Source organism: Pipra filicauda, unplaced genomic scaffold, assembly GCF_003945595.2.
Source record: "Pipra filicauda isolate LSUMZ 115617 unplaced genomic scaffold, ASM394559v2 scaffold77_size3566232_pilon, whole genome shotgun sequence".
Taxonomy (NCBI): Eukaryota; Metazoa; Chordata; class Aves; order Passeriformes; family Pipridae; genus Pipra; species Pipra filicauda.
In genome coordinates this window covers 3,478,668-3,498,425 of record NW_024104953.1, presented here as the reverse complement: position 1 = coordinate 3,498,425, position 19,758 = coordinate 3,478,668, and the positions used below count along the sequence as shown (strand labels likewise).

General features: G+C 40.1%; 1 protein-coding gene across 2 annotated transcripts in view; it reads right to left on the bottom strand.

Annotated features, from left to right (window-relative positions):
• The window catches only part of MACROD2 (mono-ADP ribosylhydrolase 2), an 842,329-nt gene that overhangs the window by 37,457 nt on the left and 785,114 nt on the right, over positions 1 to 19,758 (bottom strand). For both annotated transcript variants that reach the window (XM_039389846.1, XM_027726087.2), the window contains exons 12-16: positions 17,325 to 17,387; positions 13,852 to 13,920; positions 4,171 to 4,248; positions 3,476 to 3,550; positions 2,890 to 2,982 (exon numbers count right to left, since the gene is read on the bottom strand). In XM_039389846.1, coding sequence (XP_039245780.1) covers positions 2,890 to 2,982; positions 3,476 to 3,550; positions 4,171 to 4,248; positions 13,852 to 13,920; positions 17,325 to 17,387 — 378 coding nt within the window. The remainder of the gene's footprint in view (positions 1 to 2,889; positions 2,983 to 3,475; positions 3,551 to 4,170; positions 4,249 to 13,851; positions 13,921 to 17,324; positions 17,388 to 19,758) is intronic.

Below are 19,758 nucleotides of genomic sequence, written 5' to 3'. Positions count from 1 at the left end.
ACAGCAGGTTTTTATGAAACACACACAGTGCCTTACATTGTTATATTCTTCAGGGTAATCTGGCTTGGTTCTTACTGCTGGCAATGGGAAACAGCAGTGAGACTGCCAAGACTTTGATTCTTCATTCCTCTGGGCTCCTGGCGCCCCAGAACCTTGTGAGCACCAGGATCTGGGACTCCTTAGAAATACACACTGCTGCATGACCCTGGAGCTGTGAAGCTAAATGAACTATACAGAAAGGACCCTGCAAGCCCTAAAATCCCCCAAACCACAGAGATGAGCTGGTAGTAAAACTTGCACAATTAAATCAGAAGCTAACCTGTGGTTTGTCAGAAGTTTGCAAAAACTGAGACACATCTCAAAAGCAAGAAACAGTCATTTTTCCAAGGAAAACCATATCACTGAAAAAATTCCTAGCACGCTTCAAAGCCACAATCAGTAGCTGAGCAGAAATCCAGCTTTAGGTTGGAAAAGGGACTCTGATCTTTGTTGGCCATTTAGTGGTTCACACAGCTGCAGTGCTGGGGACCACACAGGTCGCAGATAACTCCCATGAATCTCATAGCTCCCAGTGAGAGAGAGAGAGACAGAAAGAGGAGAGAGGCAGATATATGCTACCCTCTGCTCCAGGATGAGCTTGATAACATAGAAAAACCAGTCAGTCATAGAACAGAAAGATCAGGTAGTTTGCAGTTTAGTAGTCGCTACATTGCAGTCGCTACACAGAGATCCAGAATGGTCCAAAACAACTAAAAATCCCTGTATTTCTATTTAACGGGACTAGCAGTCCCATGTTAGTTTTTTTCCCCACGTGTTCCTAGACAAAAATAAGCCACTTCATCCTATGTCAAATGTACTGTGCACGCTGCTGGAAAACTATTCAACTGAATTAGTTTACGAGGTAGCACTTGGGTTATATAAAATAATGTTACATATTAAATCTCTGCTTTATGCTAGGTAATCTCTTTCCATTAAGAGAAGTCTCTCGTTGGGGAATACATCTTATTTTATCAGCCTGAACTTCAGCTGATTTTACTTTTTTACCTCTTTTTGTCCAGACCCACCTCACTTTGTGGTGAACTTTCAAAACCCATGTGGCAGAGTATGTGCCCACCAGAACAGGAAGCATCTAGCAAGATGAAGTTTGAGAGTGCTTATACCCATGAGAATGGAACAAAACAAGGGAAAGCCTTAATTTCCTCCTCAAAACCCTGAAAAAGCACCCATTTATTTTCCCTGAGCCAAAGACAGTATATTTGGAAGAAGCTGAACAGAATATCTATGCTGTTGTCCCAAACACAGACTCAACACATCAACTCCTCTTATCAGAGAACTTACCAAAAGCTCACTTAAATTGATGAGAGTCCTTCTATGGACTTCCAACAAGCTTTGGATCAGAGGACTCCTGCACAGGAGCAACGCCTGAGCCCCCAGGTAGGAACACGTTCCAAGATATTTAGAAAGAACCTTTTACTTACTTAGTATTTGAACTTTTTAAATGAGGAGCAGGAAACGGAAAAGTGCCAAGAACAATGCTATTCTGACATTACCTTCTTTTCCTTAACGTTACATATTCTAATAGGGGGTAGAACAGATGGTGGAACACCATCTCTCCGTTGAGAAAGCGACAGTCCCCAGCCATAGGGGACACTAAAGTATTAAAGAGGAGAAAACTTACAAATCACGGAAGTATATTTTGTCCAACTTGCTTATAACGAGGCATAAAATAAAATGTAAATAACTTCTATTCAGAGGAAATTAACGTGAAGACATTGGTATTTGCAATCAGAGTGAGCCTGTATTGTATAACCTGGATTTGCAGCTGAGGTAGGGAGCTACCATTTACCTGGACTTGAAAGTAAGGATTATATCAATTCTTCCTTCATCATCATTAATACAGCACAAACCAGTACCATTAACATGAACAATAATAAGGAGATGTGATTAGTCCCAACTTGGATAGGCAATTAAAATTAAAAAAAAAAAGGAGAGGAAATGTTGTTTAGCTGTATATGAACAAAGAGGTTCTATTAACCCAGCTTTGCAGTGAAGAAAAATGTCAATATTGCTAACACAGGTTTGCAATTAAGTTGGTGTCAATGTGGCTGGGAAAAGGAGTTCATAATTAGGACAACACAGTTAGTATTGACCTGAATTTTCAATAAAAATCATGTCTGTGTTTTAATTTGGAACTGTAAAATTCATCCCCATGCTCTACAAATGACCATATAATTATTAACTTGCAGTTACTTTAAATTAGAGAATTATTTACATAATACATTATTTTATATATCACCATGTGCCTGTTGCAAGTGGTGAGATGAATGCAGGGTTCCCAGAAGTGTCCAACACTTAAACTTTTACATTTCCTTGCAGAAGCATTCCTAAAGATTTAAATACTTTACTCCCAGAAAAAATTACTACTTCAGCGAGACTCTGCATTCCCACTCTAAATATTGGTTTCTTCATTAGAATTATTAGTTTTAGTTAATTGCTGGTTAAATCTTTATTAATGACCTCACAAATAATAATCATACCCATTTATTTTAAACACTCTTGATGCTTCTGGCGAACGTGATCAAGAGTGTACTTAAATGGACATAAATTGGTTGTTTAATCAGCCTTATGCACTTAAATGCAGAAAACCAACAATGAGAAGAGTATTTATTTTAAAGGCACTTTTGAACCTGGGTGTGCACTTTTTTGCACTTATTTTCCTATGCAAATCCAAGTTCAACATATCAAAACAACACTCAAAGATAAGACAAGAAAGGATTTTTTTCTTAGAAGAAAAAAGCTTTTATGTCCTCTTTTCATGTTTCCTACAATAAAAAGGAAAACATGAGTCCAGCAGCATTCTGTCTCAATCTGTTTTATAAGTAGGCTCACCTCCTTCTTCTTCTTTTCCTTCTTCCTTTTCCTCTGCACCAGGAATCAAAAGTGTCTCCACTTCTGTTGTGTCTTCTTGGTTCAACAGTGTCTCTGAATAAATTTGATAAAAAGAAGAACAGTAAGGCCTTTCAGAACAGACATGAAAGGATTAACATCCACTAGAGACCTTGCCATTAAAAACACTGGCAGAGGAAAAGGATCCTTTTCCCCAAGGGTACAAATACAAAAGCTGCTGAAGGAAATCCAAGGGGCTGTAGTTGACAGCAAAGCCTTGACCCTTCAAGATGCTGAACTTTCTGGGATCTAGCACAAAATCACCACATGCCTGGATCCAAGCATGGCTCTACACCGGGACTCTTCACAAGCCCAGCAACACACATACTCCATGCCCCATCCCTGGAAGTGTTGAAGGCCAGGCTGGATGAGGGTTTGAGCAACCTGGTCTAGTGGAAGATGTCCCTACCCATGGCAGGGTGGTTGGAAATAGGTGGTCACTAAGTTCCCTTCCAACCCAAGTCTGTGATTCTATGATAGTGGTTTTGCCTGTTAATCTTGCTTTTTGCTTTCAAGGCACATGCAGTACCTTCTATTTCCATGCAGGAGCTTTGGGAATCTGCCCCAGTTTTCATCTCCTCCTTTGCAGAAACATCCTGTTGTCCTGTTAATAAAACAAACAGAAAATGGCATCAGGATGATGCTCTGTGCTGGCAATGCTAAGTTCATCAAAACAAGACATGAACCTACCACACATTATGGTACTTGTCAGCCAAGTACTGCTGTTTTTCTGTTAAGTGAAATGTTGGACTTATTTTATATATGAAAATATCACTTAACAAACTCTCAGAGTTGTTTGTTAAATGGCTGATCAAAACTGACCCTGAGTTACTTTTATTTTTTCTTCTTTTGTAGCCCAGCCTTGACACTGTTTCTCATAGGAGCTGTTGCAAAACTCTTGCACTTGACAGTCAGCTTAGCAGAAGGAACAGAAACAGCCCACGGGTTTTTAGAACAACAGCAACACAGAAGGACAATAATAACAATGCTATGCACCCAGGATCAATACGGCTTAACCCACATATTTGGAGATGTGTGTCTTCTCCAGTAACCCCAGAGACTACGGCCTCACAACTGGCTGACACACAACCTCTACCAGCCAACAGCATTTCCTTAAGGGGGCAGAGGTCAGGCTGAAACCCACTGGATGCTGAAAATGGAACAACTAAAGTTCCCAACTGGTTCATTATCTCTGTCTCAAGAAATATTCATACAAAACTTTACCTTCGGCTTGATCTTGCTCAGACGCCACAGGATGCACTGGATCACTCTCCCGCGTGCCTTTGGAGTCTTTCAGGGAGTCTGAGGAAAGAGCAAACAAACAAATAAATCCTGCGGCGGTTTCACACCGGAAAAGCCTAGTAGCTCCTTGAGTTAGAGGTAGTACTTAGGTGCCAGCTTCATATTTGGCATTCTGATACGCTGACAGATTTTCTATCTGTTTAACCAAAGCCCTATAAACTACAGAAGTATACTTGTGGGTTTCAACTATTCAAATTGATTTCAGAACCCCTACACTTACCGAGCAGTTTTTTGCCTGAAGTACAAACCTTAAACAAGGAGCTAGCAAGGAAGGATGCCTAAGAATAATCAGCAGAGCTACCGAGAATTTTGTTTCTAACAAATGGAGTGGCACAAAGCTATGAGGAACAGCACAAACCACCTACTTGATAAATAAAGTGATTTATTATTTACTTAGGACAACACTTTTTTGTGGCTGGATTTTCACAAGCTTGACAAACATTAAATCCCATAAATCCCAGTGCAAATCCTAGCCTCATGTCACTTGACGACAGAACTCCCAAGGTCATTATTGTGGCCCAGAGTGCTTTTCTTTTTTGGAGCAGACTGTCAAAATGCACTGCCCACAGCCATACTCTGAAACAGTGGCAAAGTAAGGCTTAAATTAGACAACATAAAGCCCAATTGCCATGCTATCTGGGATTTTAATAAGCACAGGGCATTATTTTCTTGTGTCCAACAGCATTTTCTGACAACAGCCACTTAGTTTTTGCTTGGGGATGGAGAAATGCATAATGCATAATTCCACTGAATTCAGGTAATGCAGCAACGCAGACAGCCGTTTTAGCTCTGTTCATCCCCATAACACACAGCTTTGCCTGGATAAAGAGCCCTCTTTGAGCCTCATTAAAAACCACCGCTAATCTAACTGGACACTTCTGCAAACTACAGGGGTTAAGTCCACTCCAGGTCATAACAGTGGCAACAGATAATCAGGATTTGTGTGAGACACTTTCTAAAGTGCTGCTCGATGGAAAAACGTAGGTGATGGTGCCAAAAGATCTACAAAATGTGATAATAAATTATGTTATGACAGTCTTGTTATAGCTCAACTTCTGGAAGGTCCCTTTCCACAAATCTTACAATATACCCAAGGATACCCCTGTAAAATTCTGTTTCTGAAACTTTCAAATGATAATCTCTGATGGATAAGTGGGAAAGCTGGGTTGTTAACATCTGATCCAAATTTAATAATCTGTAGGAAAGGTATGCACTGAAAGTGTGTGGCTTTAATTAACTGCAAATAATCCCCCAAGGCAAATATTTAATTACCTGCACAGCTTCTTACTTCTTTCGTGGCATGGCAATAAGTTTATAAATCCAAGTTTGAAAGTAAAATAAGTCACTGATGTACAATTTGCTAAACTTTGCCCTTGCTGCACTTTTTTTCACCCTACTGTGGACTTAAAACACTACTCACTGTTCTCAGGTGGACCAGTGTGTCAGTCTTTCATACTGGAATGCCACTTTGTACCATGAGGTACATAGGATTACCCTATCAGCCCAAATCAGAGCAAAAATAAATTAGAATTTCATAAAATTCCAAGTTTAATAAAAAAGCCAGTTGAAGGATCTCTTGGTATAAATGGGAATAGCACTAAAAATCTATAGAGAATTTTTCAAGCAAACTTTAAACCCACTGAGCAGAATTCTGGCTTTCCTGAAGTTCTGGACAAAGCTTTCAGGATATCAAACAAGCCAAGATTTGTGCCACCTGTAACCCCATACCCTAAATTAATATAATATTTTTTTCCTGTATGATACAGAAGCATCCTTGTAAAAGGAACTGTACTGGCAAAGCTGGAATCAGGAGTCCTCTGCCTTAAATACCAAGTAGCCAGGGCCCAAACACAGCCCTTCAGGCAGTCAAAAGTGATGATAAGTGTGATATCACCTGCTAGGGGATGGAGAGCTGCATGTGGCTCTGCCCCATCAGACCCTTAGAGCCACCTTATCCCACACCTCTTGCACAGTACTTCAAACTCCCAGATCAGGGCCTTTAATCTCAGTTCACAGGTGCCACCTTTTTCTCCCAGCATGAGGAATGATTCCAATTTCATGCAAAAATCAATCCACAGCATCAGAGGCACAATTACAGGCTTTGGTCAATGATAACAAATGGAGCTTAAGGAGCTTCATGCCTGGCTGATGTATGTGCCCCACCACACTGCCTTTTGGGCAGGGCTTATGGAAAACTGCAGTTTTCACACAGTGTGGGGTGTCAATGCTATTCCCACCCATTGGCACAGCTGGCAGTCTGTCCCCTCAGGCTTTATTCTTATGGGATTGTAATTTTGTGTTAAACTTTCATTTTTATCATAAACAGTTTTCCTGTTGCTCCAGGGTTTGAGAAAGCAATTTGGCTGCACAGAATTCCAAATTATCCCCCTTTTTTTTTTTTTTTTAAAGCATGTTTCTGAAAAGAACAGCCCATGGGCAGGAGTTACTGTCTGGCTGTAAGAGTCTGCTGTTCTTATTCCAGGAGTAGGAATCAGTCTTGATTGGTGTTACTATGTAGATTCTGAGTTTCAAAATCCTTAAGGTCAAGACCGTGCCAAAGGTTCCTTCTTTTCAAATGCAAATATTGCATCAAATATTCAAGCCAAAAGGTTCAAAGACAGATTTACTTTTAGGATTAACGAGAAGGAAATAAAGCAAAGGAGTAAACCCAGATTTATCAGGAAAATCTGAGCCAAGCAAAAGTGAAAGTGTAAAACCAAATGCAGTGGTCAATAAAAATACTGACGATACACTGTTTCCTATATGCAAGTTTTCAATAGGGTAGTGGTATTCCTCAGACTCAGCTGGTCCTCTCTGCTCCTTTGGAGCCTTATGCAATGAGGCATAAGCCCAGTATTACAGTCCTAAATGATTCCAGGGTTGACAAGAGCTCTGGCCATCCCTAATGCCTTTGTTCATCTCTAATTCACTAGGGAGCTAACTCCTGATATTTTTAAATGGCAGAAAGCAGTGTTAGCCTTCTCCATACCAGCTACTTATCTGTGAAGTCATACCAGAGAATCCAAGTCAGGATATTATCTCACAGCACAGTTTTTTATCTCACAGCTTATTTATTTTTTTGATAATACACGTGCCAGGCACTACCTACCTCAGGTAACTACAAATTGGGACTGTAAAGGTTAACGCTACTCTAGGCAGGACTGAAAAAAATCGGTGTTTTGGATACCACAGTGGAGTACATTTTCTAATGCCATCACTGATCAGACATGAATGAACCAAACATGACATTTAATGACATAAATGAGCCAAACATAGGCCACTTTTATCTACTGTGCAGTCTGAGCATCCCTTAGTCCCCTCAAAATCCTTCCTTGCTGGCTGCAGTGGCAGTGTCCATGTCAGGAGCGCTCATCTCTGCACCCCTCTGTTGTATTGAAACCAGTGTCTCATGGGACTGTGTGCTTGAATCCACCTGGGAATTAGCCCCAACGTTTAACAGCCCCTGAACAAAATCTCGAGAGGCACGAGATGCACTCGACCGGCCGGCTGAGCGACCCGCCGACTGCGATTACTAGCGGAGCAGATGCTCATGCGTTCTAGCGGGGTGGGGTGCCCACGTGCAACAGTGCTGAACAAAATATTTAGACTATAAATAAATAGACTATAAATAAATACTCCCCAAGTATATCATTGCTCCAATATATCAGCTGTATGTTGAATTTGTCTCCAAGAAATGCATGTAGCTTGAACAAATGATCAATCCTACCCTTCCTGCCAATAATCAGACACTATTTTGTCTAAATCCTGCATAAATCCCCGCGCTTTTCCATGCCATTCATAATTTTTTTTGACTGTATAAGGCAATGCTGTTCAAACAAAATTTTGCAAATGCTAAGGAAGAGGGGAAATGGTAAGAACTGAATGTTAAGTGGTTTTAATGATCTTTTAAAATTCACTTCCTCAGCTACACTCTGTATGGCTTATTTACTGAATCGTTTCTAATGTGCAACACACCTGGGTCCTGCACACAACATAGATAAATCACTGTGTTTTAGGGAGCTGTAAGAAGATTAAAGAGGGAAAAAGCTGGTCATTAGGAAAGAAACAGGTTCAGTGCATTTTATTTTTTTAAGCATGATACTGTGAAAAATGACTGGAATATTTCCAGAGTGAAAGAAATCAAGCAGGCGTCTAAAATTACAGGTAATGGTGTGCACGGAGGCTGCCACATGATTAGGGTATTCTTTTGCCTCATAAATTGAAGAAAATGTGTTAAGATGAAGTACTATAAAATGGTGATTTATGAGAAGTTGGGGAGAGATTCTTGAGCTTTGACTTTAAAATGTTATTTTTATATCCACTAAGATTTCATTTTAATCTGTCTTTATGACAGATTAGATTTATTGGAGCCCAAGTTTATATGGATTGGTAAAACAAACCTTTTTAGGTGCAACAACCTGTAGATATATTTTTGCTAGTTTTCAGGTAATAGACCAGGCAGTTCATCTCTGCAGGTGGGGTCCACTGAGTACTTCTCCTACCCATTTGTGCTTCGAGCTGACAGAAGGGCATCTCCTCTAACCTTGCTTGCTGTCCACCTGAGAAATTCCAGGTGCAGCTGGTATAACAACCGAGGGCATCCTGCTGCTGCCATAAGGGGCAGGACCTGTTGTACAGGGCTCTGGGAAAGGAAAAAGCTGAGAAAAACCTGATTGCCTTGGTTACAGCCTTGGTACAGGAGAAGGTGCTGAAGGGTTGGAGGGGGGAGATGGAAGGAGCAGGATCTCTCATTGGACTGACAGGAGCGCAGCTGGATGGCTCCAGGTCAGCTAATATTTAAAAATAAGTAGGATTTAAATAAACCAGCTAAGTAGATTAGTGTTCGCTGTTGCAGCTGCCTGTACTGGCAAAGGGTGGGGCAGAAATACCTCTTGAGTAGTTCAGGGGCTGGACCCCATCTGGATGTGCAACTCAGGTCACATTAAATGGGGAAAAGAGAATAACTCCCATTATATTCAGCTTGAAGTGACCCTTTTGGAGGGTGTTAAGTGGTTGGTTGGCTGGTGGTGGTTATGTCTCTGGTTAAAAACCCCCAAGCCCCACAAATTAGCTTGTGTTAGCCAGTTTGCTTTCATAAGAACCCTTCTAACCAAGGGACAGAAAAATGTTATCACCGTAGCAGGCATGCAGAGCCACAGCTATGGCTGGGGGTGTTGAAACTCTTCCATTAAAAAAGGTTTCTCTTTCAGTTACCTATTATTGAAATTTTTCAGGCTGAAATTTTCCAGGTCTAATCATAGCCCAAGGGTGAAGTAAAAACATTTCATCGGTAGCTGCTGAGCGCTCAGCGCTTCTGAAAATCAGGTCATTCATTGAGATGTCTTAATATATACTTAAGAGCTGATTTTAAACACCTCTTTCTGAACATATTGGCCTTTCAGTCAATCCTTTTCACCCACTCATCAATAACTAATTTACATTGATTTGCACAGCTCCCCTGCATTTGAAAAGCTCTATCTTTTAGTTTGTCCCTTCTCAATCATTTATGTCTTAGGACATCAAGATTTTTTCCATAGCAAGAGCTACCTCAGGCCAAACAGCAATTTATACCCATTATGCTTTACAGGAAGATTTACAGGCTTCTGGGTTGCCCAAAGTAAGTTTTCAGGGCTAACCCCTAGCCAATGTACATACTTAATTCTGTTCCTGACAACACAAGCCCTCCAGCTGACTGAATCTGACTCCATTTCAGAGAATGTAGAAAAACAGTGACTTGCTTTAAATGGCATTCCCATAGGAGCCCAGACTTTGGTGAACACCTGGAAATAATTAATCGCTACTTTATTTTTAAAATTAATTAGCATATGATTTAATTTAGTTGACCTTCAAATGAAAATTCAGTTCTTATTAAGTGCTAATGAATTAAAATCAGCGTATTGTGCACAGAAACTTTGCTGTGATTGCATAATGGGGAGTTATGCTTCACCTGTACTAAATCCAGTTCCTTTTTACATTTGCCTGACAGAAAGTTCTATCATTAAATCAGGTTAAATGGTAATTGGTAAAAGAGGTAACTGAGATGAAAATGCAAATCACTCTCTCACACGCACGCATGCATGTGCATGCACACATGCTCTATTTAGCAAAAATTAATCACAGGTTCAAACCAATCTATATATACTATATGGCCCATTTTAAATGAGTTTGTTGCCCCAGCACAATCTTGTACAGACAGGCATAGCAGACTGAGTGCAGCCTGCCTGATACGTGCTTTATCTGCTGCATAAACATTAATGACTTTAATCACTTTGCTCTGCCCTTACACTTCATAAAGAGAAGCATCTCTCACTTGAAACACGCCATGGATAAAGGATCTACTTCCATATGCACAGTAATGAAGCGCTGCAAAGGTGTTGCCTGGAGATGTCAGCTTCTCCCCCCCCCAACCCCACCGAGAGATGGTACTTAAGCATGCAAGTTTACAAGGGTAAAATTGCAACAGTTCTCTGCAGACAGTGGAAAGAGAAACTTGGCACAGATTGGAATGAGAGGATACCTCTACAGCACAACATCAAACATCTTGATATTCTTAGAATATGACTGTCCTTCTTTCTTTTTTCTTTTTCTTTTTTTTTTCTATGGACAGATAAGCACTCAAAAAATTCGTTTTGCTCAAAGGCCATGTGCAAACTGGGCCTTTGTGGACATTTTTTTTTCCTGGACAGTGTCTCTTCTACTGTAACGGAAGAGATATACTTTTACATTAGTGTGAGATTTGCAGTCTCACAGGAGGTTTTAATTTGAATCTGAGCCCCTCAAAATGTGATCCCTGCACTGTCCCACACTTATCATGAAAACTGCTTTCATCTTCCCATCCTTCCCCTTTCCTTCATAAAGAAAATTATAAAGATGACTCACGCATGACAAAAATACTAGATCTTCATGGTAGCAGAGATGCACGTGCTGTGTTTTGAATATCACCACATTTTAAAGCAATAAATAACTACGTCAATGGGTTTGCTATATTCTAATCCCAAAAATATGAAGAAAAAAAAACCCAGAAAAAAAACTAGTCAGCTCTAATGGGACTCAAAATACTTGTTTTGGTGCACTCACCAGAGCTGATATTTGAAAGACTGTTATACTTCCATAGCAGGCATGGAAACCTCCTATTCTGAGCGGTTTAAACTATGCATTTTGGGAATATGCATTTTGGGAATATGCACTTATTTGCCACAAATCTCCTTTCACAGTAATTAGGTGGAAGGACTGGGAAAATAATAATTTCTCTAAATGCTGTACATCCAGTTCACTTAGTTGAAGATGAACTACAGAAATCAGTATGTTCCAGAACCTGGTAGGCTTTAGCTGTGTTAACTCAGTGGGCAAACAATTTGAAGGCTGAAATTTATTTTGGGAGCAGCAGGTGTTTTCAGAAATGCCAGGATTTTGTAAAAGTGCCATTTCCCAAGTGGTAGCAAGTTTTTTTGTAACGCTAGTATTCATTTTAAAATAACTCAAAATCTAAAATCACAGAATCATCAAAGAATCACTGAATGGTTTGGGTTGGAAGGGATCTTGAAGATCATCTCATTGTAACTCCCCAACAGGGACACCTTCCACGAGACCAGGTTTTTCAAAGCCCCATCCAGCCTGGCTTTGAACACTTCCAGGGATAGGGCATCCACAGCTTCTTTCGGCAACCTCTTCTAGTGCCTCTCCACCCTCACAATAAAAATCTAAAAAACCTGAAAATCCTCTGATGGAAATAAGGATTAAAACCATGGCCTGGTGCGTGCGGTGGCCTCATTGTTCCAAATTCTTGGTTCCATTAGAAAAAGTAGCAAGCAAATCCCAAAACATGGTCTTCTCTTTTCTTTTTTATTCCTACTTGTATAGCTTTACAAACAAAATATACAGAGGAGAGTCTGTCTTGCTCCTTTTTCTATATCAGATGCTTTCCATCTTAGTTATGAGGAGAGGTAGGACATCAAAGACATAATACACTTTGGATCTCTCAGGGCACTATCTCTCCATCGACCTCTCAAGAGAAGAGGAGAAAACACTATATATATTCTTAATGTATCATAGGAAAAGTGAGACCTATAGCACCAATATGACTTCTTTCCTGAGAAGAGATTATAAATACAGTGGGGCAAAAATCTGGAGTGGTTACACATTGAGATGGCCACTGAAAAGCTTATCAGAAGACTGTTGTCTTTGTAGTCAGGAACATGCACTCAAAACAATACCAAGTTGTTGGGATCTTCAGTACAACTGCAGACAGCAAAGGAAAATACAAACCCAAGGCCTCACTGGGAGCCTCACACAGTGAAACATACCGTAAACCCAGCTGATGGGGACTCCTACAGATACAGGATACATAAACAAGGCCAAATGTCATCAAGACAAGAGAAATTAATGTCAGGCAACCAGCAGCCATGCTGGGACTGAATCCATCACTATTTCTGCCATCCTCTAGCCTTGCCACAACTTCAATCTGTGAAGCAGCAAAAAGAAGTGCTCCAGCAAGGGTTTGTGGCTTCTTTTTTTTTCCGTGCAGGATCAATCAATCAGTTAAAAGAGCCCTTAAATCAACCTGCACAAGGCTTTGAACTCATAATCAGGTAAGTATGTGGGCTCTCCAGCACGTGGCTTTGGAACAAAAGGGCAGGATCTCACACCCTGTCACACTTATCTAGAAAAATGAGAAGAGAGTCAAGCAGTGATGCTGAATTAAACATTAAATCTTTTAAAATAAATAAGTTAATGGATGTTAATAATTATGTTATCTCAGTGAAATGCATTAAAATTTTCTATTAGTCTTTCTTGAAGGCTGTACTGATGAACTGTATTTATCAGAGATAGCGTAACTCCTGTTTTGAATTACCAGTAGCGAACATTTTATATATCAGCCAGGATTTTTCCTGACGTACCCCCACAAAAATGCCAAAAATTGTAGACTGGTACAGCAATTAATAGTGTGATTATCACAGAGTATCAAAAACAGTACAGCTGTGCCCTGGTTCCTATCTGTAAACCAACAACTCCACAGGAAAAATCTCAGCTTGAAACATTTAAATTAGATCATCTCTCTTGTTTCCTAAACTCCCTGTCATTTGGCCCTGTGACACTTTTAAATATTTATCACAAACTAAATGATCTGAGTGCCCAGCACAGTCTGCACAAGATAAACAGTACTTTCTCCCTCTCCATTATGACTTCATCTCCTCCTGTCTCCTCCTGATGTGTTTATAGCTATTGTGTTTTTCTTTTCCTGCATCAGGAGAGCACTGAACAGGGAGCTGATTTTGCTGAGATAGTCATGCACACTTAACTTTACGCCTGTGAGTCATCTCAGTGAGCCCAGGCTTTAGGCTTATTTTGGAAATGTCATGTATGATATTTTAGCATTAACTCCATAACAAGGGGACTTAGGAATTCACAGTGTCACTCCTAACCGGCACAACAGCTGGTGTCAAGTACTTCATTACAAACACTTTTGTAAATGTAAATCCAAGCATTTACCTATTTCTGTATTGTTCAACTGTGATTTGGGCAATTTCCACACAAAGGAAAATAAGGCTTCATGAAACGTCCACTTGGGACTGGGTATTTCAAAACACAATTTCCAATCTGTACCTTTATCCTCACTCAGCTCTGTGTCTTCTGATGGTGATAGGCTGGCTGCAGCTGAAGGTTTTGTCTCATCTATAGGAACAAAGAAAATGAAAGCGAAGTTATTCATTAGATAGCAAACTGATGGACCACTTTACTGAAAAAAAGTGTTATGCCTTACTGAGGCAAGATATTAGACTTGAATTTCATTTACTGGGCTTCCATCCATTCACTGGCCATTACTGATCTGATTGTCTTTCCTAAACAAGAGGTAAACCTACATTCCAATACTGCCAGATCAAGTCTATATTTCAATTCCTCACAATACAGCAAGAGAAATAGCTATTGGTTTCATGGGTAGGCTGGTGTTGCTATTTGCTCTGAAATTCCTTTTTTCATTTAATCCATCTATTTTGAGAAAAAACAATTATGCCATTCTTAACTTTAATCATGTCCATGAATCCCATTGAAATCCAAATGATTAAATGCAAATGCTTTCCTGACAATAGAAGCTTTCATGAATCAGGACTGAAAATTTAGCAAGTCCCTAAAAACATGTGGCTTGGAGTTTTTTAATGGTAGAGCAGGCAGGTAAAACTACTTCAGTTAATAGATACAAGCGATACCTGAATTCAAAAGAATTTTTAAACTTTCGCTGTTGCTTTTTCTGCGTAATTTTTATAGTTCTAAAACCTTTATAAGCTTTTGTTTTCATTTCTAGGCTTTCATTTCTTTCAAAAGACTTGTCTCTGATGATTCTGACAATTTTTTTTTCCTAATACAGCCATCGAGTATATTTAACTACCTTGAAACAAGAGCTCAGAACCACCTGCCATGTTGTTTCTCCACGTGTTAAGTGTGAAGTTCATTGATGATAGACTGGAGGCCAGACTTTAAAAAAACCCCACACATAATAGCTGAAAATTTTCAGTCTTCTCAGACTATTACTGCTTTTTCACTAACATAGGTTTCTATATAATACATATTTTTCTCTATAATAGCACTATATTTTTCACTATAATAAGAATATATAACTATTCGTGTAATGGACTGGGTAAGAATGCAGTGTCAATTTTTTTGTCCTATATTTTCTTTCACAGTATCAAGGATATGATTTGTCCCACTCAGATGAAAGTTATGCTTTTGGGTTTAAAAAATACAAATAAGAACTTTAACATTTAATGGCATTGCTCGTAACAGCAATTGCTTGTAGTGTTTAGAAATGTTTTAGGCATACAACCGAAGACACTGGAAAACCAGGTAACCTTCCAGTGCCAAGAGAAGGCACAGAAGCAGCAACCTCAAAGTTCCTGGTGATGCTTTGTCTCTGCAATGCATAGGCTGGAAAGCAGCAGCAACTCATTAGGTGGATGTAACTAACTCGAGGTAATTGTGCCCCTCTGTTCCTGTCACTATGTCAACCAGGCGGGATAATTGTTAAGCCAAATAATTTTTTTCCCCGTAACACCGTGTGTCTGTGGCCGAAGAGGTGATTAATGGGCTGTGCGTGGGCACAACGCTGTCTTTAGGCTTATACCTAAACCGCGTTCCTAAAGAATGACATTTTCTGGATCCCAGACTTTAAATGTCTGGATCTTTTCTCTGACGCTCTCCCTGAGAGTAACGAAACATGACTACCAATGTAAGATAGCACAAGAATGTACCCCATGGCTCTGATAAGCCAGCTCTGACAGCTCGTATTGCTACAAGTCGTAATGACGGTATTGGGAAAAACACAGTGCATTTAAGACACCTACAGTAGCGAAGTAATAATTCTGAGAGGTAAATATTCCTTCATTCTCTTGGGAAAAAAGAAATGCATTTAATTCAAACTGTTTTGTGAACCAAAATACCAGGGAAATACACACCCCATCAGAGTGACTATCACTGACAAGCACAGGGGGCTGTATTGGGCATCTGTAGATGCTATAACTGAGTTTAACAGGAACCTCTGCAGCTGCAGCCAGGAGCTCTGGGCAGTAGTAGTTCTTAGGTGAGCTGGTAGCCAAGCAGTACATGGTATGGTTAAAAGCTCAGTATTGCTTGGAAAAAGATATGCCCCAACCTAGTCAGAGATTCAAAACAGAGTCTCGATTCCGACAGAACAACTCATTCTTCTCCCTGGTCCCCTTTGCCTGTTTAAAATATGACTAGCATGAAAGTGAAAAACCCGGGAAAGGAAATGTGGTTGCCCTCCAGCATTCACAAAACACCACTGAATGCTTATCTTGGGGAGGATAAATTTTGCTGAGGTCCACGGCAATCTAGTTTATTCTTTAATACTGTGTGCCAAGGGCTTCATCTCCCACTGCCTGCCCCACGTGAGGACATACAGAAGAGGTGATAAAGAGGACATAAAACACAGAAGGACTTGAAGCACGTGTGGACAGCCTCAGATGTTAGCACTCAGCTGCAGAAGAGTGACCTGTGGAGGGCAGGCAGTAAAAAGCTGCACTTCCACATACACAGTGCCCAGTGCACAGGACAAAAAGGAGGACCCTTGTTACCACAATGAAGGAAGCAGACCAGATAAGTCAGGAATCTAGGCCTTCTAAATTTATCTGCCGTGTTTGCTGACTGGCCTTCTTCAGCTCAATTTCTCCACATATTGAAAACAACCTGATTAAAACAATCTGATTAAAAAGAAGTTTCAAAGCAAACCATTTCATTCCCCCTGGATTAAGTATGTTTAGGCAACATGATGCATTACAATGAGAAAAAACCCAACCATATGAGAAAAGCATTGTGTTACATATAATATTTCACTAAAAGAAATACTTAAGAATTAAGGGAATATATAGACATTTTGATTTCCACTTTGGCTCTTTTGGTAACTGATTAATTCTAGCTGTCTCTTGCACTGAACAGAGGTGGGCAGGATGAAAAAAACCAAGCATAAACAGAAAAGAAAAATAGAAAACCTATTGTGAGCACAGAGTGACACTGTATTTCAACATACTGAGCTCACTATTATTTATAAGCATGTCACCTGCAAAACCCCCTGCTTGTGAACTCTGACATTCACTCACAGCATAATCAATATCTTTCTGTATGGATTTAAATTTTCAAAACTGCTGAGACTTGTGCAGATATTTTTTAAAAACTTGAAAATACCTTCTAAAATCTTCCAAAGTTGAGTTTTCATCAAAAGGAGCCTCCCGCCTGCTTCCTTCTTCTCCAAATTTCCTATTCCCCCATTTCTATTCTATGCAGAGGGGAAAAAAATTATTTCTTGCTAGTGAGAAAATTAGTTAGAGGGAGTTCACCTTAAAGGGAGAATGTAGAGCTAGTAAGCTGGAGAGAGAAGTCTGCATTCCTGCACTGCAACACATCCATTCATAATGAATGAAGTTTCGGCCTCTGATGGGAGAATTGCTCAAGATCTGAGCTAATCTGGTGAAAGTGTCCAAACATTCCCCTTCAATAGCACTCACTAAGGTTATTGTTCACCAAGTGGATAAAGCCTAAGATAGGTCTTTAAGGAGCTGGGCACAAACCTGCTTCTTGGCTCTGGGCCTCAGTTTCATCAGTGTTTTGCTTCTCCGCTGTGCCATCACCACCTATTGAGAAAAACACATAAAAATTATTTATGATACATCTTTTTATTGGTAACAGTAGCAGCAATATTAATTGTATCCAATTCAGCACAAACTGCTAATTTACAGCAAGGCGCTGTGATAAAAGAGGAGAGATGTAAAGGTAAACTGAAAACACCTGCCAACAGGACCAGTTCCATTTAAACCAGGCATGTTTTCATATCTTAGGATGAGGATTATAGATTTTATCTCAATAGGCTCACTGAAAATAATGATACCAAATAAACGGATGCTTCCCTAAACACTCTCTGCAATAAATGAAATTGTTACTTGAACTTCATCTATGTATTTTATAAAGAGTTTTTTCCTAGGATTATTTTCCTCCAGTAACATTTCCCCAGGATCCTTGAAGTGGCTGTGTTTCTGACTTGCAAAACTCCCTTGGATGCCTATGGAAGGTAAGAATCACCTGAACTGAATTTTAAAGCAAAAGCCACAATGCCACTTAACATAAAGTATAAAAATGCATCACAAACAACTGTAAAGAAGAGAGCAAATCAAACCAAAGTAAGATTGCTAGGACAGAATGCATTTTCCCTCTTTTTACATTCACATTCATTCCCAATTTTCTCTCCTACTTTGCATTCATTATCCATTTTCTACCCTTTTGGAAGGCAGGTAGCAAACAGCGAATTACCACCAAGAACAGTAATACCCTGGGCAATGTCTATGGCTCTCTTAACCTTTGCTTGCCCTGGTGAGAAATATATTAGGAATTCTGTATTTTCAACGATGGAGAAGGCTCTTTTAGCTTCATAATAATATGAGAGGCTGCAGTGCAGCATGCGGGATCAGATGCGATGGCCACGCTCCCTCCTTTCCAGCACGGCGAGAACAGCTGAGTACCAGCCTTAATGAGGCATTTGAAAAACTGACTGCTGAGCATATACACTGGGAGAAAGGAAATTCATTCCCAGGCCTGGAAATAGCTTGATAATGATACACATATTTTTTTGCGGTGATCTTTGGTGGCTCCTGGGTTTTTGTGATCAGAGCTTCTCTAAAGTGACACTGCTAAAGTTCCTCACCTTGCTTTTACTTAGCACATGGAACCTGATGAAGGGAACAGCAGTGGTCCAAATGCGATTAGGTGGATGGAAGGAAAACAGAGGGAGCAGACAGCACAGACAGGCAGATGTACATCTGGTGGCACGCCACATCCAGCTCCTATTTAAAGGCTGAGCTATGATGCTTTCCCTCTTTCCAGCAGGCAATTCATCCTGCTATCCAGCAGATGGGACTAGTGGAGAAGTATTTCCAAGGCTGACCCTGCACAGAGCTGCTCCCAGGAGGAGAGGAGATGGAGCAGGAGTTTGACACCCCTCGCCTGAGATGGGGGAGGTGGGCAGGGTGCAGCTGATGGCCAGCAGCGGGGACTCAGGCCTCCTGCCCCTCTGGTAACTCTTTGTCTTGATTCTAACCAGCCTTAATGGGTGACTTGCTGGAGTGATTTCTTAGCATATTAGTGAGCTCTAACCTGTTAAAAATCGCATTACATGGATGACCAAAATGGCTTGATAAAACCTGCTGGGTTTTTCCTTCCCCCACTTGTAATCAAAAAGTATTACTTTCAAAAGCAGTGTTCTGCCTGTCCACACACAATAGGAGGACCACATGCAAAACAGAAATCTAGCTGTACTAGAAGATAAACTTTTTTCTCCCCCTCCCTTTTTCTCTTAAAACACAGGCTTGGCACTCTGCAAGCTATGTAGCCATCAGTTCATAAACAAAAAAAAAAAAAACCTTTTCATCACCAGGATGTGTTTCAAAGGGATAAAGTCACCTAATTCAGGAGCTACAGAAAGAAAAAGTATGTTCAAGACAATCCTATAAAACAACAGTGCAGCAGCACTGGAAAAATCTTTACCAGTAGGTCAGACCCAAGGAGGTTATTGCATCACTGTGAAATGAGCAGTGCCAAAGCATAAAGGATTTAATTATGGTCAAGTGCAACATGTTTCACTCCGTGCAAAAAGACTTTACATTCAGAAAAAGCAGGTCAGACATAAATGGTAACTACTGATATATCACTGAAAATCATTTCAGCCATTACCTTACAGCATTCACAATGCAAAGCTCCATTTCCAGATGATACTTGTTTCTCATGACTATAGCCATGAGTTATTTGACTAAAACCAGGTATTTCAAGAGTTCATTTATGTTTATTACAAAGGGACTATATCTCTTGTTTAAATCACTTACTCAGAGCAAACTTTAACTACGAGAAAAAGTTTAAGTGATCATCTGGTTCAGCAGACTATCTGTTTTTTCAATCCTAAATCTATTATTTCACTGGACATTCACTGTTTACAGGTGGTCTAATGGAACAAAAATT